Raw genomic sequence first — 24,382 nt, forward strand, 5'->3', positions numbered from 1 at the left:
CAAAGTAAAACCTACATACAATAGACCCTTGTGGTTGAGCCCTTCCTCGGACCCTACATTAATAGGGGTGTTCATGGTTCGATTTGGGTCGGTTATCGATTAAAATCATAACCAAACCAATTTAATCGATTTTTAAATGTCTAAAACCATAACCAAACCAAGTAAAATAATAACCTCCGGTTTGGTTATTATCATTTTGGTTCAGTTTTTCGATTTATGACTAGCCGAGACAATTCAAATATTCTCTCTCTACATTCTTCAAATTTCTTATGAAGCTCTTTTTTCCTCACGGTCCACAAGAGCGAACTTTGCTGCATATTAAGGGAAAGACATGTTGATGGCAAATCAGGTGGATCAAACTTGCAACACAGTTTAGATTTAAAAGAACAAGTCTGAGGTTTCAAAATACAAACAACTTTGTCCATTAAAATGAAAAAATTACATATTTAAACTAAACTAACTAGAGAATCCATAATATAATCAAAAGTACTTCGACCATCTTAAATTAATAATTAAAAGGTATAAAATATCTTTAATTATTTATGAAAATCTAATATTATACATATAAATAATTATAAATTTTATGTATATAATTATCGGTTTGGTTCGATTATTTATTCAGTTATTTTTTACTATAACCATAACCAAACCAAATATTATCGATTTTTCAAATTTAAAATCAAACCAAACCAAATGTCGGTTTTTTTTATTCGATTTGGTTAAATTTTCGATTTGGTTTTGGTTTTAATCAAAACTGTGAACAGCCCTACCTACATATAATAGAAGCTTTAGTGCACCGACTTGCCCTTTCTTTTTTGGTCAGTCTCCTCATAAGATGGATGGCCTTTCTGGTTGCCATTAAAATACTTCTAAAAGAAAGTTAAAAGGTGACATGGGAAGGCTCGAAACCTTGCTAAATCTCTCAGTCTTATTAAGTTATTCCTACTTCATGGACATAATTTTCAACCCCATTAGCTAATGCCAGTAGAAGAACAAATACGACAAAGATAGTTACTCCTGACGAAAGAGGTTAGTCTTTCAAAGCATACTTGCTTGATGAAACAGCCTTTGCTTTGTTAATAACATGTCCAATGTATTAACAAGTGGAGTTTGGAGAAGGTAGAATGTATGTAAACCTTATTCCTAACTTTGCAGAGTAGAGAGAATGTTTCTGATAAACCCTGATTCTAAAAGAGTATAATCAAAATGGGATTGAAGGAAAAATAGGACAGAAAAATAACAGGCAAAAATCAGTACTACAGAAAATTTGCATAGCACAATCTTTTGGAAACATGAGAACACAATTTACTGCCATAGAACTCTTCATAAATTTATCAAAAACGAAACAAAAGCATACAGATGCAATTAGGAAATTAAAATTGAGACTGCATAGTGATTCCCCACAGAATTTTGTAGCAAACAAATCGATACAAGTACAGATCTGCATATAGAATGTTCAATATGAGGTAATTATACATTCAAGAGTCCAACCATAGCTGCGAGGAGAGATAGAGAGCATTGAAGTGAGTAACACAGAGGTAATTGCAGTGCAAATGGAAAGATCGATTCCACTCTAACACAACTCATTTCTTAGTCAACTTCAAAAGGTTATGAATACACTGAAGTTGCGCCAAACCTACTCAGCAGGAAGTAAAAGCAGAGCACTCTATCAATTTTTCCAGCTAGAAAGAAGTGCATGGCCTACAAGCGTCAAATCTCTAGTTTTAAAATAATCTCTCTGCCTCTCTATTTTTTTTTTGTTACGTTGAATACATAATAGGAGGTGAGAATCTGTGCAAAGGTCATCATCCCTATTACATAAATTAACAACAAACTGCATATCACTAGTTGATATGAAGAGAAAAACATTTACTACTATAGAGGTTCTGAACAGCTAATTCTGACTTTACAAAATAGGGGAAAGACCATATCATGCCATTAGCAGCACAATTTCGCCATGTGAACCTGTTGATGCAAGAAAATGAAGATATAAACAACTGTCCCACGAGAAAATATAAAATACAACACATACAAACAAGATGAATAAGGAAGAAACATACATTTGTCGAAGATATCCTTATACACCTGTAGTGAATTATCACTGTCTTCCTCCATCTTTGAGACTCTCTCAGCTTCCTTGGCTGCTTCAGCTGCTACAAATGATTTATTTTCAGCTTCTGCAACCTTGTAGGCAGCAGTGATAGCTGCTTCTTCAGCAGTGTCACCAAGATAGGCACTATTTGGAAACTGCCTTGGCCCAACATGTTTTTGTTTAGGCGTAGGGGTCTTTGTTTTTTCCAAGACATCTTTCTTAATCCTGTAGGAATTCTCAATCTGCAGAGGAAGCCGCAAAACAAAATGCCAGAATTCAGACTTTCAATCTTAAAACAAATATCAGGATGCAGTATTCGGTGGTTCATCAAATATACAACTAATTCATTTAAGCTCTTTAGATTGTCATCAGTTTCCAGTTTCAAAAATCCATAAATTATAACAGATGATTATGTAATAGAAGAAAAGGCTGCAGGGAAGATGCACTTCTACTGATGTTAAATAAATTGACCAAGGATAATGACGAACACCCATCTACCAACAAAAAGACTAAATAAACAAAAGAGTGACTGCTATCCACCAAAAACACCTGCACAGGTCTAGAAGTAGTATGTGAAAGCACTCGACTATGAGAGCTGAAAACATTCTCTTCCATCCAACCATATTAGATAATCAAAAACACACTACCCACCAAAGAAGATAACTCTGCCTAAAAGATGCAAACATTTCACTCCATAAAATGCCGACCACCGAAGCCAGATTATGGTGTATGCACACAGGATACTACAGTGTAATACTCCTATCATCCAATATGTGTACGACTAAGTTGACGTCGATGAGATTATTTAAACTTGGGAAAGTAAGGTTATATTTGAGCCTAAAGTCTTGAGTATTCAATTGTACAAATGCTAAGTACTCCCTCTATCCCAATTTATATGACTCGCTTCCCTTTTTAGTTAGTCCCAAAAAGATTGACACATTTCTATATTTAGTAACAATTTAACTTTAAAATGCTCATTTTGCCCTTAATGAAATGATTTATAGCCACACAAACATCTTTGACTTATTGTAGACCACGAGTTTCAAAAGTCTTTCTTTCTATCTTAAACTCCGTGACAAGTCAAACTAACTCATATAAATTGGGACGGAGGGAGAAATAGTTGAAGGAAATAAGATTTGGGAAAGAAAATCGGAATGTGACAAAATGAGTAAGCTATGTTTCACATACTTTCCCAAGTAGGTGATGCGCCTACTTAAAATAAAAGCCCCCAAATTAAAGGAAAATAAGAAAGAGAAGCAGCGAAGATATAGGGGCTATATACAACCCAAAAGTCTATTTTTTCACTCATTTTCTCTTCATCTCTCATCAAGAACAATTAGGGTTCTTGGGTTTTCTCTCCCAACCATACCAGCCGCCCCCTTATTTCCCCCATAGCTCCCAAGGTGTTCTCACCAAAACAGTCCCAACTTTCATCCCCCTTTCCTCTTAGCTTCAAGAAATTGGAGGTTTACTCAAGGAAATTAAAGTGAAGTAATTAAGGAACTTTGACAGCCAAGTTCACCCCATCTTCTCCCCTTAGCTCTCAAGTGAATTTGTCTTCTCAAGTTCAAGCTTGAAAGACAACCCTATTCTTGAAGAACCAAAGTAAAAGAGGCAGAATCTCCATCAATTGAGGTAAGGTTTCTGCCCCTCTTCTCAGGTGAGAAATTCTAGACGTGTTTTAAGTAAGAACTCACGTGATGATGATCAGAAACCGTGAGTTCAAGTTTTTCCTGTTGTATAGAGGAGTTTTGGGGCTGTTTTATGCACTATGTTGTTGGGGGAGTGTGAGCAACCTCATGAGAAGGGTCGTGTATAGTTGCATTGAGGTGGAAAAGAGGGTATGGTGATACACCAGTTGTTTGAGGGCTGTACGGCTTGCTGCCCATCATTTGTTTGGTGTACTATTTGTGGCGCCCACACTTGTGATTAGCTGCTAACACTAGCTTTATATACACCTTTATTGCAGATTAAGGTCCCAAAGGGTCGAATCTTCGAAATTATTCAGAAATTGAGGTATTTAAGGCTTTTGCTGCTAAGGCACGACTTCCATGTCATATGTTTTTCTTATACGAGTCAATGGGACCTTAGACTAGATGTGACAAGAGTCCCGACATGGTAAAGCTTTATTTGTTCACTTGTTGCCGCCCCCCCCCCCCCCCCCCCGCCCCCTAAAGTCGAGGTTTCATATCACTTGATACGATTTTATAAGTCTTCATTAAGAAGCCCATATATTTACATTTCATATGTCCCTCTATTATGAGATGTCTAGTTCCTCTAAATTGAGATGATTATGGCGTGTATTAACAAATCAGTTCCTAGTGTCATGAGCTTAACGAATCAGCTCTTACTGTAAGGAGCTTAACAGATCAGTTCACCGTGTAACGAGCTTAACGAATCAATTCCTAGTGTCACAAGCTTAACGAACTAAGTTCCCAGTGCAACGAGCTTAATGATCACGTCTATTGTCTAATAAATTAAAGTAAGATGAGGTAATCCAGAATGTTAATAATCAGTCTTACATGTTGTATGACTTGTTTGGCCCACTATTTGTAGTGTGTAGTTACTAGGTCGCCAAGGTGAACAATATACTTGATAATGTGTTGTAAGTCGGGTGAGTACCCCGTGAGCCCAATGTGGCAAAATCATGCGTTATAAGTCAGGTGAGTATCCCGTGAGCCAGTGGGACCTAAATCATGTGAAGAAGACAGACGATTATCCCAAGGCCTTGAAGCCTATATTGATCTCAAGGAGCAATAAGAACTTGTTATATATAACAATCTAATGGCTATAACATATTATATGCCCAAGTGCTATCGCTCCTAGTGAGCTAAGCTCTTATGATCACTCATATGTCAGTCTTCCTCTTACATGAGATGTCGCTTGTCAGTATAATAAATGTCAGTATTCCTCTATTTCTTTCTGAGGTGACTATATAAGCATAAAAGAATCAGATCTAATGAGTTGCAGAAGATAGGACAAGATGTCGCAAAAATGCTAATGTGCAGCTTATATGTTATTTGCCCCTAGTTGCTTATCTTTATCCACAGAGCCCCCAGAGTAGTCACAACAACTCATATGAATTAGCTCCTAGTGTAATAAGCATAATGAACAAGGTTAATGTATTCCTGAAGTTATTATAAGATTCCCAGGATTGTAATATTCAACTTACATGTTTTATGCATTTTTGTGGCTCTTTTACATTAATTGTTGTACGTCGATAAGAATAGGCCCCCAGAGGCCTACTATGTTATTTATCATGTACAGTCACGAGGCCCCAAAAGTGTCCACAACAGATATGATATCGTGTAAGTTCATGATGCCCCTAGTGTGCCAGAATATATCTTTAGGCCATCAGTGTGGCCACAATATATCTTTAGGCCCCTAGAAGTGGCCATATTTCCGTTGATTGTGTGTTAAATCACTAGCCCCCAAGAAGTGACCATAGTAATACTGAATACTATATTCAAAGACTACAGAAATAGGTAATAATAAAGTCTCAAACAATCTAAGAATGCAGATCCAAAAGCACTAAGCTAAATGACTTATAAGGTGTAACAACAGAAATAAGTTAAGCATACGGATCCAGATTTAGCTAATGCTTTCAGATTCACAAGAATTTAGCATAATGATCTATTTGCCTCGAGCTACACGGTAGTTATTCACAAAGTCATGTCTTATATGTTACAAGTTCAGTATGTTTCAGTAAGTCTATTGTGAGATTCAGATGTTTATGCTATTTGCAGCATTACTTGAAAGTTAACATGTTCTATATTTTCAGAGGCTAAAGGATCAGCTGAGTACAACAATCCACAATAAGCTAAGTATATAGAACCAACAAAACCAAGTCTAAAGAACAATTCAGATGTTACAATCACAATAGAGTGGCTTACTCTGTCTTAAGCTTTCAAATGCCTTCAGTAGGCTATGTTTCATCTCTCTCTTTTATGAGCTTTCCAGTTATTTCATGTTATTCAGTCTGCTTACATACAAGTACCATAGTTATGTACTCACGTCCTTTTTGCCGGGACGCTGCATTTCACAATGCAGGTTCAGACGCACAGGATAGCTGACCACTTTACTGCGCATCTTCTCAGACATGCAGCTGTTGATTGATGAGCTCCATTTCTATCTGGAGCCAAGTTGAGTCTAGATACTCTTTTGATGTCTATGTACAGTATGGGTAGGTCGGAGCCCTGTCCCGACAAGTATTCAGTTACCAGATTCTAGAAGAGGCTTCATAGACTTGTGTGGGTATTTTTAGTTGTATATGTCAGTGGACTGTATGCCAAACATATGATTCAAGCTTAGTGGCCCTTTATTTACTTACAGTTGTTTTATTAGAGCTTACCAATTGTATCTTTCACGTGCTTTCTGACTGAGTTATGTCATATGGTTCAGTATATATATCAGGTTCATGTGTTCATATAGAGCATGGTCCGCCTCACCCAACTTGGGGCGTGACACACAACTTGGTGATCGTGACCTTAATTATGCTACTACACCAGACTCAAACATCTGGATATTGGAACCAAACTTAGTATACTCATTTCACAAAGCTATTAGTTTTATAAGGGTGTTCACGACTGGGTTCTGCTTGGATACATTTATTTGACAGTTCTTCAGAAAACTTGGAGAACAAGCATGCACATTTTATTATGTTAATAATTCGGACTAGCCTTTTGGCAACAAAAGAAGTTGCAAAAGCAATTGTTATCGGTAATCCAGCTGATAAGTGTAAAAAAGATAAAGGCGACCTTTTCAAGTTTGTCTTGTTGAACAAGCCTCCTCAGCCTAGAACTCAGCAGCCTTCTGAAGTTATGGGGCACCTCATGCCTTTGCTGTAGTAGATACAAAAACAATAAGAAATGCCCACTTCAGTTATGTATTGCATAGTTCTGCGATTATGTGATTTCTATTTTTGTCAGACAAAAGAAAAAACAACTATTGGAATTACTGGAACTCAATATTTTGAACTCCATATGACATACTTCTGCAGTCAGTCTTCAACTATTTCTCACTAGGCAATGGGTGAACATTTTTCTTTTTGTTTATCAACCAAATTGACTTGATTTCCTTGAAAATGCTTTTAGTTATGTTTCACTAATCAAAGTTGATCTATTTTCCTTTTTCCTGGAATGAATACTAGCTCTGTTTGCCACAAGAAGGACTGAGGGAGAGAACCTGGATAACTTGCGGGATGGTAAGTACGTTCTGTCTGTCATGTCTTTCAATTGTGAGGATGAAGACATAGATGTAAATAAGAACACAAGCACAATTTCTTTAGGTCTTTATGTTGGACAAAAATAAAGTCTTCATCCCCTATATGTGTCAAATAATCATTTTAATGACCTTGAAAACTTAAAATTCCTTTCTGGTAAATGGTCAAAATCACAGCGATTGCCTAAATCATAGTGCTTCTAGTAAAATATATGTAAACAGTCTGTTTTTCATTGATAGCCATGGTGTTCGGGCCAGCTTGAGCACACCTCGACTAATTCCACGGGACAGCAACAGGTACCAAGTGGTAAGTACTAGGTAACTCTGTCCACTAAAGCTAGGACAAATGGGAAGAAATCACCTAGGTTTTTTTGTTTCCACTGGGATTTGAACCATAACAGTCTGTTTGATTGTCAAGGGGTATGTGGAAGTGTCAAGTACCTCCTATATGGCTAGAAAAGCCAAAAGAGAAACCAGAAAGTGTAGTGATGTCTCTGTATACCTCAATGAAGTTAACAAGTGTGCTTGTGTCTGATCCATTTGGCTCTTTTAGACTTGAAAGTGCATCATATATCATTTGATTGTACCTAAGAATAAAGAAATAATATTATTTCAAGAAAACAAAAACAGAATTACTAGGAACAAAGAGAAAAAAAGAAGAAAAATGGCAATGTACATTATGGCTATCAAGCACTAAAATATATATTTGTTCTTCCACTTATATATTCACTTATACTAATCTTCTTATTTCTTTTCTTTTTTAAATTTTCTTTTTGGGAGGGGGTGGGAGTCGGGAGGGGACCTTTAGTTGGAGATGCAAGTGGTTCTTTATGGTAGGTTAAAATCCGGGAAAAAAATAATCATGAGCACTCATCAGATTTCAAAGAGGTACTCAGTTGAGATACCAAGACATGAAATGATGAGCTTTCATCATAGGATTTCTAATGAGGTCAATTTGACATACAAGACTATTCATGGGCATACAATAAATAACATCTTTGTGCCCGTCTATCCATAACAGATCAAACTTCATTTGGCTAGTAAAGGGGCATACGATAAATTACATCTTTGTGCCCGTCTATCCATAACAGACCAAATTGTTTCACCCCAGAATCAACAGTTTAATAGATTACCATATTGATGCACTTTATACAATTCAAAGAATAACAACTACCGCTTATCTTTTCCCACATCACTGTGATTTAAGTTAGAAAGTCTGAAGGAAATGCATTTGTTATCTCAAAAGGATATGGATTTGACAAGTCTCATTCCCTGGCCTATTCAACAATTTGAAAAGGAAATACAGAAAGACAAACTTTGAGGCAGTTTTTCCATCTAGTGCACATTTTGAAGAATCTTCCATAACAGTGTCTGCTGATGCATCTTGTGGAACTAGAGTGGAAGAAACAGGGGCCTGTGTGATGGCCAATGGAGCTGCTGCAGCATCAGGATTAGCCTTCACTTTCTGTGTCCTTGATTTATCTCTTGGTCCTTGTCCATTGGCACTAACATTTAAATTTCTCCATTTATCCTACATAAAATACAATGCCAAGAAGTCAATGAGAGAAAATGAAAAAAAAAGGAAGTAAAGTACAATGCAAGAAAACAATAAGATTCTCATCAACCATCCAAATACAATGCCAAGAAGTCAATGAGAGAAAATGAAAAAAAAAGGAAGTAAAGTACAATGCAAGAAAACAATAAGATTCTCATCAACCATCCAAATTAACTTCTTCATTCCGCAAAGGCATTACGAGGCAGAGGGATTTAGAAGCATTAAGCTAATAGATAAATAGCCTATTTGGCCAAACTTCCAAAATTTCCTTTTTTTTTACAAGGTAAATAATTTTATTAACAATTAGGAAAATCCCGTTTACAAGTCGTATACCAAATGAAGAGAACCTGCACCAAAATATGGATCTCAACAACAGAAATCCAATCCTCTATACAAAGAGGGACCTATAAGTACACCAAAAAGAAACTAACGACAAAAAACTACTTAGTAATTTTAAAAAATCTTGTTCCACCCCTTCAAAAGTCCTCCTATTTCACTCTTTGCAAATGATCCACATGATTGTTGAAGGGGTAACCGTCCATGCCCTTGAGCTTCTCTTCCCCATCCTATAAGTCCAACTTTGTAAAGCTTCCTTCATTGTGTCTAACATCACCCATTGCAACCTAAACAAGTTGAGGGCCACCCTCCATAACCGGCTAGCCAATTGGTAGTGCAATAGGAGATGATCAATATTTTCGCCTGCACTCTTACACATAAACCACCAACTAACCTAAGTGATCCTCCTCTTCCTCAAATTTTCCATTGTTAAAATCACACCCCTTGTCACCAACCATACAAAGAGACACACCTTCCTCAGTGCTCTAGGCATCCAAATAGTCATGAGAGAAGGAACATTTCTCTCTCGCTAATAATCTCTTGTAGCAAAGCCAAGAGTGAAGAAACCATCTCCATAAATTTGATAAGTTATTTGGTATAGCTACGAGTGAATAAACTATCTCCATATATCTGATAAGTTATTTGGTGTGTTTAGCCCATACAAAAACGCAATAAAATTGTGAAATCCTTCCATCTCCCAATCCTAAAAGTTCTATCTGAATATGAAGTCTCAGTGAATGAGAGATCTCTCATGAGAGCAATGAATTTGTTGGATTGGCATCTCTCTTTGGCTTGATACACGATATATATTAGGGAAGACTTCCCTCAACTCATTCTCTCTGCACCAATTATGTGCCCAAAAAGCTAATCCTACTTTTGTCCCCAACTTCAAAAGAAATTCGTCCACAAAAATCTTCGCATCCCTTCATAAACTCCTCCTAATTAACACCCAACCAGAGCAATAATGCCCCCCCCCCCCCCTCAAACAAAAGCATTCTACTCCACCCCAAATCTCCATAACCACTTTTCTAACTGAGCTTTATAGAATATCTTGAGATCTTTCACTCTTGAGTCCTCCCATTCCTTTAGAGATGTGACAACTCTCCAATTCACTAGATGAAACTTCTTAATGTCTTTCATAGTGTCCCATAAAAAGTTCCGCTGACGTCTTTCCAACCTTTCAATCACTTTTCTAGGCGCCTAAAAAAGTGACAACAAAAGAAAGGGTGTTTTTGATCAACACTTCCTTAACCCCCCCCCCCCCCCCCCCCCCGCATTATGAGTACCTCTTTTGCCATCCCTTAAGTCATTTTTCTACTCTATCAATCATTGGATTCCACACTACATGGGCCCCAATGGTAATAACAGATATATAGTAGGTAAGAGTGTCGACCTTGCGATTCAACACATGTGCCGTTTCCTTAGTAATATTCACTACTCTAATTGATCTGACCTCACATTTTTTGAGATTGACCTTAAGGCCTGATACAACCTGAAACCAAATCAAAATTTATTACAAATGATCTATTTGAGACACCTATGCATCACAGATGACCAACATGTCCTCTACGAATAAAAGATGAGGAACTATCACATTATTACGCCCTCTAAAAGAAGCATCAAAGCCCTTCAAAACGTCTCCAAAGACTGCCTTATCCATCAGTTTGCTCAAAGCATCCATTACCAAGATGAATAACATAAGTGATAAAGGATCCCCTTGTCTTAAGCCCCTCAAACTCCCAGAGAAACCACATAGACTCTTATTCACCAAAATAGAGAATATGGCAATAGAAATGCAAAAAACTGATCCATCTCCTCCATTTTTCCCCAAAACTCATCCTCAACATAATGAAATCTAAAAAATTTCAATTCACATCATCGTAAGCTTTTTCAAGGTCCAACTTACATAAGATTCCAGTTTACCTTTTTTCTTCTTAGAATCAACCACTTCATTTGCCACGAAAGCTACATCTAGTATCTCTCTTCATTCCAAAAAAGCATTATGAGAAGTGAACACCATCTTCCAAAACCGTTTTAGTATATTAAAAGGCACTTTCGAGGCAATTTTGTAAATGCTTCCTACCAGACTAATAGGTCTAAAAGTCATTATACTCTACATTCCTTCATTCTTTGGCACAATGGTAACAAAAGTGGCATAACAACTTTTCTCGAACCCCCCTCTGGAATGGTCTCCATAAACTCACCTTTAACTATCCTCCAACACTGTTGGAAAAGGCTAAATTGAATTCATCCAACTCCAAAGCCTTGTCCCCCCACCCCCCTGCAATTCAACACAGCTTCCTTGACCTCTTCTTATACTATAGTCTTTTCCAACTATTCCCTTATCCTATCCCCTACCTGACTAAATACTCCCCCCCTAGATTCGGTCTCCATCTAACATTTCCTTAAGTTCATAAAACCCTACAGAGGCCCTTTTCATGTCTCCTCTCCCTCATACACCTAATGACTCAATGAAGTTCCTCTACCTATTTGCAACTACATTTCCAACCCCTTATTGAGATCAAAAACAAGCTATCTACTATCAACATTTCCTTGGTTGTCCTAGACAAAGTTGTCTGGACCCTCTCTTCTACATCTCGAAACCAGCGAGTTGCCTAAAGCCTCCGTTGAGTATACGCCTGATCGGCGAGTTCAATCACACTTATAGGTCCGCTACTTCAAAGGCATCTCCTCACTTAGATCGCCCCTCGCTTTGATAAGAAATATCTGAGTAAACAACCTTTGAGCACTTCGGCTAATGAGACTTCAATCCCAAAGCCTTCGAAGTATCTTTTTGGGCGGAGGAAATTTTTGGTGGAGCGGTGAAATGCGTAGTGGTAAATATGAAATGGAATACTTAACCTGCTAAAACGAGTATTGGAAAAATGAACAGGGGATAAAGAGTCGATTTTCATCTTTTTCTGCTCGAACCTTTACTAGGGCTAGAGCTAGCCGGAAAAAAAAGGAAAAAAATAGGATTTAATAGGCAGACATTTCTCTCTTTAAAGGCCTTTGTCCTACTTATAGTATCAATCCTCCAACCTATACTTGTGTTTTTATTAGAAGCTCATTCCGGACAAAGAAAATCTCTGATGGATGGAGTCTCACTCAGTAAAGAGAGTTGTAGGATTCGTAAAACAGGAGAAGCAAGAAAAAAAGCAGAAAGGAACTGGGGTTCTTCTCCATGGATGATAGAATTCCTCCTGAAAATAGGAAGGAAATTTCTTTGCAGACGATACTAAATGGGCTCCTCTGTTGCGTCGTGGATACGAACACTATTCCATTCTCAGCGAAAACCCGCCTTAGAGATGAAAGATCTTTCACTATAGTGGGAAGAAGACAGGTGGGAGCGAGTTGTTTACTATAGGCACAACTTGGGGGTACTTGAAACAAAAGAGAGACCCCAACCCCATAGAGACTAAATTTTGGCATAAAGACATTCCCTTCAAGATGTCTTTCTTGACTTGGAGGGCTACTCACAACAGACTAGCCACAAATGCTCAAGAGTCTAATTATGGCATCATTGTTATTGTTGTGATCCTACTAATATGACTAATGAGTATGAAAGATTTGACCATTTATTCTATGCAGGAGATCATGCTAGAAGAATGTGGAATTTCTTTGCTACACCTCTAGGCATTGAACTAAGGAATATGAACCCGAGGATGCTATTTCTTCGTTGGTGGAATATCAAGCACAAAAACCCCATGGCTGGTTACATCTTGAAAACTCTCCCACAAATCATATGTTGAAAATTGTGGAGGGCCCCCATGAGGAGCACTCTGATGAAATGGTGGTTGGTTAAACCAAATAATGAAGTCCATAAACTATTAATGCAAGCTACCCCCATATTCATCTGTTGGAATCTATGGAAGAACAGATGTGCTAGCAAATATGGAGGAAAAAAGTCAAGCAGTACTAGAGTGAAGTTCTCAGTTATCAAAGAACTTTACATGCTGATCTTCACAGCTTTCCCTTACCTTAGCTGGCCAAGTGACTGGAAGGAGCTAATAATTATGGTGGAAAACTGCAGTCAGGAGCTGAAAATCACCCAAGTTAGTTGGCACAAACCAACTTACAATGTGGTTAAATTTAACACTGATGGAAGTGCTTTGAATAATCCTGGGAAAATTGGAGCTGGGGGCATCCTAAGAGACCACAAAGGAAACCTCCTTTATGCATTTGCTGCACCACTTGGAGTTGGTTCTAACAACCAAGCTGAGGTACAGGCTACACTTCTGGGCATCACTTGGTGCATTCAACATGGCTACAGCAGGGTCCTACTGGAGGTTGACTCTGAATTACTTGTGAAATGGCTAAAACAAGAGATTACACCACCCTGGAATATCAGGAATTACATCACAGACCTACAGGAGCTGATCATAATGATGGATTTCTTTCAATGCAAGCACATCTATAGGGAAGCTAACTTTGTTGCAGATACACTTTCCAAGCATAGCCACAGTGTAGACAGCATGGTTCAATTCTACAGTGCTCAACAGCTTCCTAAGGAAACAAGAGGATACTACATCCTAGACAAAATGGGGATGCCAAATTTTAGGAGGACAAAACTGAAGAGGATCAAACAACCTCCTTGAATTGTATACCATTAATAGTAGTACAGAACTCCCTATGTATAAATTCATAGTTAGGAGTTTTGTAAAGGGGAGAGTCTCCCTTGTTTATTGCCTTCCTAGAGCAATCAACCTACCCCTAGAGGTAAGGATTAGAGTAGATAGTTTCTTTTTTCTTTTCATGCTTGATTGTGTAGGTACCAGCAGATTTGGAAAAAGGGAACAAATAACTGCAAGCCAGGTGAGGTTTGCTTCTTGGCACAGCAGCTGCAAAATGAACCAATGGATAACTTGGAGATGGCCTTGGAGCTGCAAGAATGTTGTAGAGATGCAGCACAGGAATCAGCAAAGGGATTTTTCCTTTTGTTTGTTTATCTGGTGCAGGTATCATGAAGCTTTGAGCCTGGTATTGGAGTTTCAGCAGCTGAGATTGGAATTCTTGGACCAACAACCTACCATAGACCTGCAGCATCTCAGCAACATCACTTGCATATGCTACACTATAGCAGCAACAGTGAATGTAACTGAGCCACAGCAGCAGCAAATCAACAAATGCATCATGACACATCAAAAGGCCTCCAAACTTTGCAGGATTACAGAAAATACTATAGGGATAAGGTCCAAGAAGTTTCATCACAAACGGACAATTGGAGACGTTAGGCGAGCGACCTTGAAAAAGTTAGCCGACTTAAGTCTCCAAATGGAGCACTCCACAACTTGGAGCCTCCAGCTTGTCAAACAGGCCTCCAAATGTTGCAAAAACATAGAAAGTACTGTAATTACAAATCCCAAGAAGTTTCATCCCAAACGGATAATTGGAGACGTTAGTCGAGCGACCTTGAAAAAGTTAGCCGACTTAAGTCTTCAAATGGAGCAATTCACTACTTGGAGCTTCCAGCTTGTCCAAAAGGCCTCCAAATGTTGCAAGAACACAGAAAATACAGTCACTACAAGGCCCAAGAAGTTCCACCTCAAATGGATAATTGAAAACGTTAGTCGAGCGACCTTGAAAAAGTTAGCCGACGTAAGCATAATGAGGAGGTTGGTGTCTATTTGTTTTTGGTCTTGTTGGCTTGTCTCTATGCATTTGCAGGTATCTGGAGATACATTAAAGCATGTTACAGTTGGGGACATGTTTACAAGCCACAACACACAAAAACTCCAACAACATGCAGCATACAAGGACAAACTACAAGTCCACAATGGACCTGCAGAAGTTTGTTGTGCAGGAGTATTGGAGGTACTTTTCTTCTTGTTCTTTTACTTGTGCAGGTACAATACACAACTACAATCCCCAAGAACAAGTACTTCAGCATACAACCACTCACTAGAACATAAAGCAACATCAAGACAGACCTGCAACAGATGGGCTACAGCTGCAGCAACAGCAGTGGCAACAGGGTTGTCTTTCTTTGCAGATGCAGGGATTACAAAGTGCATGGTTGCACTTGTAGATGCAGCCAACAGCTACCATGCTACAACACATGCAACAGCCCTCCTGGATTCTGTGCAGGCACACAAGAACCCTCCAATATCCAAGGCACCATCTGTTAAACCTCCTGGCAGCAGCAGCACCCATCAACACTCATTATGGGAGTCTAATCTGGGAGGCCATTGTTCTTGTTTGTGTGGTTGTTTATTTGTGTATGCAGGCTGCTGGAACATCAGAAGCTGCAAATTCCATGAAGCTGCAGTTGCAGATATCATGTCACAGACTGCTGAAGCTGAATTTGATTGGAAGCAACAACAACTTCACAGCTGTGCAGTGCAGCAACTATCAACAAGAGGAGTTGCAACCAACCACAGCACCTTGGAATTCAGAAGCTACAGCAGCAACCATACAACTACAACAATCCAACACCAACAATCTTCAACTTCCATCTACTTGCAATTGAGGAGCCCTCCAATGGGCACTACAGAACCACCACACACTGGTTTGCTTCCTTGGCTACTTCCTTGTGCAGGTCCACAAAGAATCAAACAAACGAAGACAGCAACCATTCATGTAGGGGCCTTCTTGCAGCAGCTCCAAGTTACTTTGAGCTCCTTGACACCCAAGCAACTGCTCATGCCATGGCTGCATCACCTACAAGTTACAATTTGCTGCTCTTCAGTCACTAGTTTTCTCAACAACAACTCCAACGTTGCTGGTTATTATAGCTCTATATACTTCCTCTCGTTTCATCCTCCTTAGCGGATAATCATGATTGCGATGTTGTTGCATACTTCCCTTGGACTTACTTGGTACGACAAGACGAAAAAGAGCAAAGATGAAAAGAGCTTCTTCACCCCATGCGAGATAGAAGGTTCATATACTTGTTCTTCCTCAATTTAGCTATGTATGGTACGTAGCATAGTTGAATAGGACTAGTGTAGGTTACTTTCTTGTCTTCTCATGGAAGGGGAGAGTCTCCCTCATTTATGCTTTCTTAGTCGACTTGTATCGGGAGGAGTCCTCTCATAGGTTTACTGTTTTCTAGTTATAGATAGCTCCTTTTGCTACGGGGATGAGTTAGCCGACCTTAATAGGTTAGCCGACTTATGAACCAACATAGGATCGGAGGTAAGGTTTATATCCTCCTCCTTGTATTTTTCTGTTTTATTTTATGTTAAGGCTTGGGGGTGATGCTCAACCCCTGACTGTGCACGAGAGGTAGGAGCCTCGTGTAGGGTCTGTTCCCATAAAAAAAAAAATTGTGGAGGGCCAGATGTAGCAACAAACATGATTAGAAACCATCCTTTTATAGATCTAGAACTAATTCTAAATACTGTTTTGCAGATCACCAAGAAATAGTTTGGGAATGCATCATTGGAGCAACCTTTGTCAAGCCTGTGAAGCAGGCCTCTTACACCAAAGCATCATTGTTATAAACTAGCATGAACCCTCCACACCATTGGTCAAGCTGAACTTATAAGGCAACACAACTTAAATGGAATATGTTGAGGACTAGGAGGAATAATCACGAATAGCCAGGGGATAGTCTTGTTTGCTTACTCCATCAAAGTAGGTCAGGGAATAGCAACCAAGCAGAAGCAGTTGCACTACTTTATGGGCTTAAATGGTGTGACAAGAATGGTTTCAATATGGTGTGGGGAGAAACTAATTATATGCTCATTGTCAAAAGAATCAAGGAAGAAGGAAAATCTCTGAGAATTAGTCGCCAAGTTAAGGAGATCCAAAAACTTGTTGCAAATCATGGCTTTACCATTAGACATTGCGACAAAGAAGCCAACAAACTTGCCGACAAACTTGCAACCATTAGCCATGTCTACAATGAAGACCAAGAATTCACATCCTATGTGTCTCTTCCTAGCAAAGTTAAAGGGTTGGTAAATATGAATGGGTGGAACATACCATCCTTTAGAATCAAACCTACTAAGCCCTGCCTCATTTATCATGAACCACTCTGATTCTACTACCCTCTCAAATTTTTGTGCTCTCTTTTTTGGTAGGACAAATTACACTAGCCTAATCTCAATAATCTTATACCAAGTTTGGTATGCCCAACTCAAGTTGTATATTTTTGCCCATCAATGATCAATGGAGAACTAGATTTTTACCCCAACAAAAAAAACAGAACCAAAAAATTCATATTATTATAAGGGCTAGTTTTGTCATTTAAGCATTTTTATTCTATGTATTACTAATACCCACATTTTTATTTCAAATTGCATCTTGTATAAAATAATATAGAGATTCTCGCATAACTTATGCAAATATTATTTATGATGACAACAAAAGGACCTGAATTTGTTGCACTTAAGCCAAGGGTCTTTTTGAAAACAGCCCATCTACCTCCACGAGGTAGTGATAAGGTTAGCATACATTCTACCATCCCCAATGGGCGGCTCCACTTGTAAAATTTCACTAGATATGTTGTTGATAACAACCAAAGGACCAACCAAATGTTGTATCAATTACTGCTGAATTTTTACGTGGTGATTAAATCTTCTCAAACCTCAACAAAACATTGTATAAACTCATGGTAGTTTTTATGAGAAGGCTATATCTCCTAAAACTTAAACCAAACAACCCCTTAGGACATTGAAATATGATAGTAATAATTGTACACTTCCTTCACAGGTTATAGCATTTCAAATTTGCATATGGTCAATCATATGCACGCACTCCAACATTAATGGAATACCATTAAACGAATTTCTCACAAATCAGGTGGAATACAATCGACAATCAATAAATCAAGCCACCTGATTGTAAGCGTATATAAACTACACTCTTTTACAAAAGTCGGGTCAAGTACATAACTTGCCGTCTCCTTGATGATAATTGAAACGAAAGAAATGGAGAGGGAACTGGAAAGAAAAGAAAAGACCTTAAGATCGATGTTGGAGCGAGAGTAAAGGAGGTGATTAAATTCGGGGTCTCTTTGAATGTTCTTCCATTTGCCAGCTCCGTGCTTTGCGACGCCGGCACGAAGTGCTTCTTCTTCCTCCGAAGTCCATTTCTGCTTTGGATTTCCCATCCCTCACACTCAATCTCTTACCAGCTGCCGCTACTTCTTAAACCCTTCTCTCTGTTTTTCTGCGAAATTGTTGGACGGCGTTCGCTTCTTTCTGTTGGGGTTTTCGTATGCATTGACGTTGTGGCCCCTAAGCCATCATTTATTCAACTTGGACCTTGTTATTTTATTCGTGAGAAAATGACAAAACTTGTGTCTTATGCCCCATAGGCCAAACACACGGCTATTTTAATTAAGGGTGATAAAAGAATTTAATTTTTTTTTAAAATGATTCAAATTTTAATTATTGAATAGAGTTGACAATTTTAAAACTAGTGTTAATGATATTAATTCTAAAATCATCAAGTTTTATTAGTTACACAAAAGTCCTATCTTTCTCATCCCACCCCTCCCCCTTCCCACTCCACCCTTCTGTCGCCGCCATTCCCACTCCACCCTTCTGTTGCCGCCATTCCCACTCCTTTTGTCGTTGTTATTGTCGTCGTCACCATTTTCACCACCACCAATTCTTCCTCTTCTTCCTCCATTACCACCACTTTCTCTTTTTTTTTCTATTCCACCACCACCACTTCCTCCTCTTCTTCCGCCTCCTCCACCACCGTTGCCACCTCCTTCTCCTCCCCCATCACCTCCACAACAACCAGTACCTCCACCTTTATTGTTATCACCAACATCAACACCTTCTTTGCTGATATAACCTTTCTGTCACCTCACAATTGCTGAAGTTGTTGCAACAAGTTAGCAATTTGTTGCAGTATGTGTCCTATCTTATGCAACAAATGACGATATTTGTTCCTAGTTGTTGCAAAAGACAACACATCTATTACAACAGATAAGACATCTGTTGCAATTAATAACCTGTTGCAACAGATAGGACATTTGTTGCAACATATTACTAACATGTTACAACAAGTTGTAAAAATAAGGACCAAAAAGAGAGAAAAAAAAGAGTGCGATAAAAAATAATGAACGGCAGCGGCGATGATGGCGGCAAAAAAGATCATAAAGAAGAAGAAGAAAATAGAGTAAAAGAGAAAGAAAGAAAAGGGAACAAAATGAGGGGGAGAGAAATCTGAAAAGAGAAAGGAGAAAGAAAGGAAGATTAAAAATATAATGTAGAGGGGAAGTTTAAAATTTTGAAATTTAAAATAGAGGGAAGACTTCTCAAATTTTTTGAAATATTATGATACACCCCAAAGATTTTAATTACTCTAATCAAGTCTATATTTTATTTAATCTCATTTGACCAAGTCAAAGTCATCAAAAACAAAACCAACACTTAAAAATACACCTTTTTGTTACACCCCATACTATTTTAACTTAGATCGATCCCGAAGAGCCAAGAGAAAACCTGAGAAAAAGTTGAGAAAATGAATTGTCAGTAGTCTACGACCCGTAGAGTTTTCTATGAGCTGTACGAAGAGATAATTAAAACCCCAACACTTAGCCAAAATTTGAGTTCTGAGAACCATTCTTATGAGTCAACCTTACAACCCGTAGGGTCCCTTCGTGGAACCAATGACACATTCCAGGTAGCTACTAGAATGTGCACCGGCCCCCTATGATTGGGTCTTACGATCGGTTGAAACTTCACGAGTCATAGGATGGCTCGTAGAGTCCAAGACTCAACTTTCAATGTGTTCATACGATTGGTATTTACGACCTGTCATCAAGTCTACGACCCGTAAAAGCCTAGTCGTAGAACCACCAAGCCTTGAATTAGTGAGGTCTAATTTTGGACATAAGATTCTACGACCGACCTTCTACGGTCTGTAGAAGACTCTATAGTCCGTAGAAGTGCCCTTAGCAGGCCAGAGTCGCTTTTACTGAGGGATATTTCAGTCTTTTTCCACCTCTCCCAAACTAAATCCAAGACGCCTTGGGACTAAAAATTAGTCCCTTATCAGTACCCAATGTGCCTTTTCTTTCATTATTACTTAAAAAAATTTGAGAGCAAGGATTGGAGAGAAGAGGAGAAGCTAGGGTTCAAATGTCCTTGCTAAATTTGTCATTGCACCCTACATCTCAATTCGGTTAGTATAAGTTCAAGTTCGAGTTTTACTCCTATTCTTATTGAGTTTTTGAATGAGACTCTTATTATTGAGTCTTATGTATGCATAATGATATTGTAATTAATTATGTAATTTTTATTCATGATATATTGTTCATGCCTAGTTTCATATGAGCCCTAATTGTGTTACCTCATTGCTTAATATTTTACACTAATTTCTTTAAAACAAAGTGACTTCATGGATACCTTTAAAATCCCATTAAAAAGAGTTTTACTAAGTGTAAATATTTTCAAATGTATTATTTTACATTGGGAAAAGAGTCATGATTTTGAAAAGAGTATAAATATTTTCAGAGAGTATTTTAGCAAAGTAAAAGTAAAGTAAAGAAAAGATCAGTTTTCTGTGAATATGGCTTTTGAGTATTAACTCAACTTAGATATTATATGAGCAATATTGATATTTCTTATGTTGGGAGTACTATTGAGCACCGATAAGGGTAAGAGTTCATATAATTCAAGATCACACAAACTATGTTATCAGCGTAGGATAGAATCGTACCGAAATATGAGCGACTTATCATTGTCTCTGAGAAGTCCTATTATATGGATCCATAGATTAAAGTTGTTGTCCTATATCCCGTTAAGGTATAGGATGGCCCTGGCAACGTGGACAGGACGTTGTATCATTGTTGGGCTTATTAATAATGGTTGTCGGTTTGAGAAACTCTCCAATAAAGTAAAGTGTACTATTTTAATGTTTTGCTTCTATTGCCTATTTCATTGTAAAGTTGAATGATTTTTACCTCATGCCTATGTTTTATTTTATATTGAATTATGTTCATTCTCTCATGTTCAGTTATTTGTTTCACTCCGCCATATTACATACCGTATATTTCATGTACTGACATTATTCGACGCTGCATCATCAACAGGCTCATCATTGAGATCATTCATCTATCAGCTTTGGTGAGACCTTCTTCCTCCGGAGGACTCTTGTAGTTATTTGATCATTTTAGTATTAGTAGTTGTTAGTATTTTGAGGTAGCCAGAGGTCTTGTTTTGGCACCCATCATTAGTTTTAGAGGCTTCATGGACACAGTTATAGAGAGTCAGTTAATGTTATATTTTAGATATTCCTTTGAAATACTTTTCATCACTATGTGGATTATTTTCATACAATGGTTTTAAGTTCTCTTTAAAGTATTAATTTCCCATTTATTTAAGCTTCCGCAAGTTTCATTGAATTATTTGATCATAGTTAGCCAGGCCAAGGGTTCATTTGGGACCAGTAATGATTTTTTCGAGTGTCGGCCACGTTCGGGGTATAGACTTAAGGCATGACAAAATTGGTACCAGAGCACAGGATTCAAGAGTCCTAGGATATCTATAAAGCTAAGTCTAGTAGAGTCTTTCTTATTGGTATGAAGCGCGCCACATCTATAACGAGGAGTCTATCGAACTTTTAGGAATTATTCCACTTCTTTCATACTCTAGTTCATGCTATAGATTTTAACTCTATGAAATCTCATTCTAAATTTATGCATTCACGTGTTACAGATCATGCCTCCAAGAAGAGCAGTCAGATATCCTGCTAAACAGAATAGGAACCAGTAAGAGCCCCAAGTTCTTAAAGGACCAAGGGGTCCAGCTGTTCTTGTTGAACGACCACCATAGGCTAAAGTTACTAATACTGAATTCCACAATGCCATCTAGATGTTGGCGCAGTCTATGACAGCAAAGGTTGATCGCTAGGGGTAGGCCGCAAGGGTGATCTAGATACTTCCAGAGTTTGTGAGTTCTTAAGGATGAATCCACCATACTTTACTGGGTCTACATTTAATGAGGATCCATAAAACTTTATGTATGAGCTACAAAAAGTGTTTCAGGTTATGCATTATCACTGATGTAGAGCGGATTGAAATGGTTGAATATTACTCAATGGTGTTGCAAAAGTGTGTTGTGACCAGTGGAAGAAGACAATGGGAGAGGATGCACCACTCTTAAGCTAGTAAGTGCTCGAAGATGGCTTCTTGGGACGTTTCTTTCTCTGGGAACTATGGGAAGCCAAGGTAAGAGAATTCCTTAACCTAAAACAAGTTGTATGAGTGTGCAGGAGTAAATCTTCAAGTTCACCTAGCTATTCTGCTATGCTTCAGAAATGGTAGTTGATATGAGGAGCAGGATGACCTTGTTCGTACCGGGACTCCCCTATGTGTTGAGTAAGGAGGGTAAGGCAGCTATGCTTATTGGAGACATATATATAGCTAGATTGATGATTCATATACAAAAAGTTGAGGATTATAAGTTGAAGGACATGAAAGAGTTTCGCAACAAAAGAGCTAAGACATTAAACCATGATATAGTCAAGTAGGGGACCAAAAATGGAAATCGTGAATCTTTTCAACAAAAGGTCATATGGACCTACACCATCATCGATCAATGCGCCTGCACCCATAAACATAAATGATCATAGATCTTAGAATTTTAGAGCTCAAGGTTTCCAGTCACAAGGCAATATTGCACAAGGAGTTATTTGGAACCCAGCGTGTGGTAAGTGTGGTAAGCCCTATTCGAGAAAGTGTCATCTAGGAATATGGTTGTTATAAGTGTGGCAAAGTGGGTCATTTTTCTAGGGAATATCCAATATAGAACTAGGGTAATGGGGACAATAAGGCCCAATCATCATCAACACCACCAAGTAGAGGTAATCAGAGAGGTACTAATTTAGGGACATGCCGTCTATATGCCATGGATAGTCACCACGATCAGGAGATTTCACCAAATCTCATTACCGGTATACTTCAAGTCTTTCAAGACTATAGATTCAACAGAGGATTATGCAGGTTGTATATTCATGAGATAGTCTGACTTCATGGAGTTCCCTTGTCTATCATCAAAGACAGAGGTGCTTAATTCACTGCACAATTTTGGAAGTTGTTTTAGAGAGGTTTGGGTTTAAAGGTTAATTTTAGTACCGCTTTCCATCCTTAGATAGATGGTCAAGAAGAGATTATAATTCAGACTCTTGAGGACATATTAAGAGCTTGTGTTATTCACTTCAAAGGTAATTGAGATGATCACTTTCCTCTTATAGATTTTGAGTACAACAATAACTTTTATTTGAGTATTCAAATGGCTCCTTATGATGCTCTTTATGGAAATAGATGTAGATGTCCAATCGGTTGGTTCAAAGTTGGTGAAGCTGAGCTGATAGGGTCAGGCTTGGTTCATCAAGCTATAAAGAAAGAGAAGATTATTCAAGAGAGGTTGAAAACTGCACAAAGTTATCAAAATTCCTACACTAATGCTAGTAGAAGAGACTTAGAGTTTGAGGTAAATGATTGGGTATATTTGAAAGTTTTACCCGTTTAGGGTGTTATGAGATTTGAGATGAAAGAAAAGCTTAGTCCCTATTATATTGGTCCTTATTAAATTATTAAGAGAGTTGGTAATGTCGCTTATGAGTTAGAGCTACTATTGGAGTTAGTAGTCGTTCATCTTGTGTTTCACATTTCGACGCTTAAGAAGTATTTAGGAGATCCTTCACTCATTGTTCCTACAGAAAACATTGGTATGAAAGATAGCTTGTCCTATGAGGAGGTTCCTATCCAAATTCTCGATCGTCAAGTTTGCAAGCTGAGGACCAAAAATGTTGCTTTAGTCAAAGTCTTGTGGAAAAATTAGTTTGTTATAGAGGCTACATGGAAAGCCAAAAATGATATGAAAGCCAAATACCTGCATCTACTAGTTCTCCTAGTGTTGATGTTGAATGTACTATTCTTTTTTACTAGCTTAGATTTAGTGCCTTCTTGAGTATTTGAGTAGTTATTCTTCAGTTTAAGTCTTTTAGTTCTTCTGTTGCATTCGTGCCTTGTGTAAATTCTTAGCTTGATCTTCATTCAAGGACGAATGATCCCAAGGGCGAGATATTGTAATTCCCCATACTATTATAACTTAGATTAATCTTGAGAAGTCCAGAGAAAGTAAGATATTTCACTATCCAGGTGAGCCACGAGTGGCACCTACGATCCATAGAAAGTACTATGAGTCGTAGGTGTGACTCATAGACCCCCTCTATACTTAGAAATTTTTTAGTTATTTAGCACCATCCTA

At 38.2% G+C, this 24,382-nt stretch overlaps 1 protein-coding gene across 2 annotated transcripts; it reads right to left on the reverse strand.

Annotated features, from left to right (window-relative positions):
- Positions 1–1,566: 1,566 nt before the first annotated feature.
- LOC129893393 (telomere repeat-binding factor 4) lies at positions 1,567–18,425 on the reverse strand. 2 transcript variants are annotated; one of them, XM_055968907.1, is made up of 6 exons: positions 18,112–18,425; positions 8,629–8,843; positions 7,815–7,899; positions 6,850–6,933; positions 2,061–2,334; positions 1,567–1,965 (listed from the first exon to the last, which is right to left on the reverse strand). In XM_055968907.1, the coding sequence occupies exons 1-6, from the start codon at positions 18,259–18,261 to the stop codon at positions 1,931–1,933; spliced, it is 843 nt and encodes a 280-aa protein (XP_055824882.1). In that variant the 5' UTR covers positions 18,262–18,425; the 3' UTR covers positions 1,567–1,930. The 2 variants fall into 2 exon arrangements, with proteins under 2 accessions (XP_055824882.1, XP_055824884.1); XM_055968909.1 differs by lacking the exon at positions 6,850–6,933 and having other exon boundaries at positions 18,112–18,417.
- Positions 18,426–24,382: the final 5,957 nt, after the last annotated feature.

Source organism: Solanum dulcamara, chromosome 6 (genome assembly GCF_947179165.1).
Source record: "Solanum dulcamara chromosome 6, daSolDulc1.2, whole genome shotgun sequence".
Taxonomy (NCBI): Eukaryota; Viridiplantae; Streptophyta; class Magnoliopsida; order Solanales; family Solanaceae; genus Solanum; species Solanum dulcamara.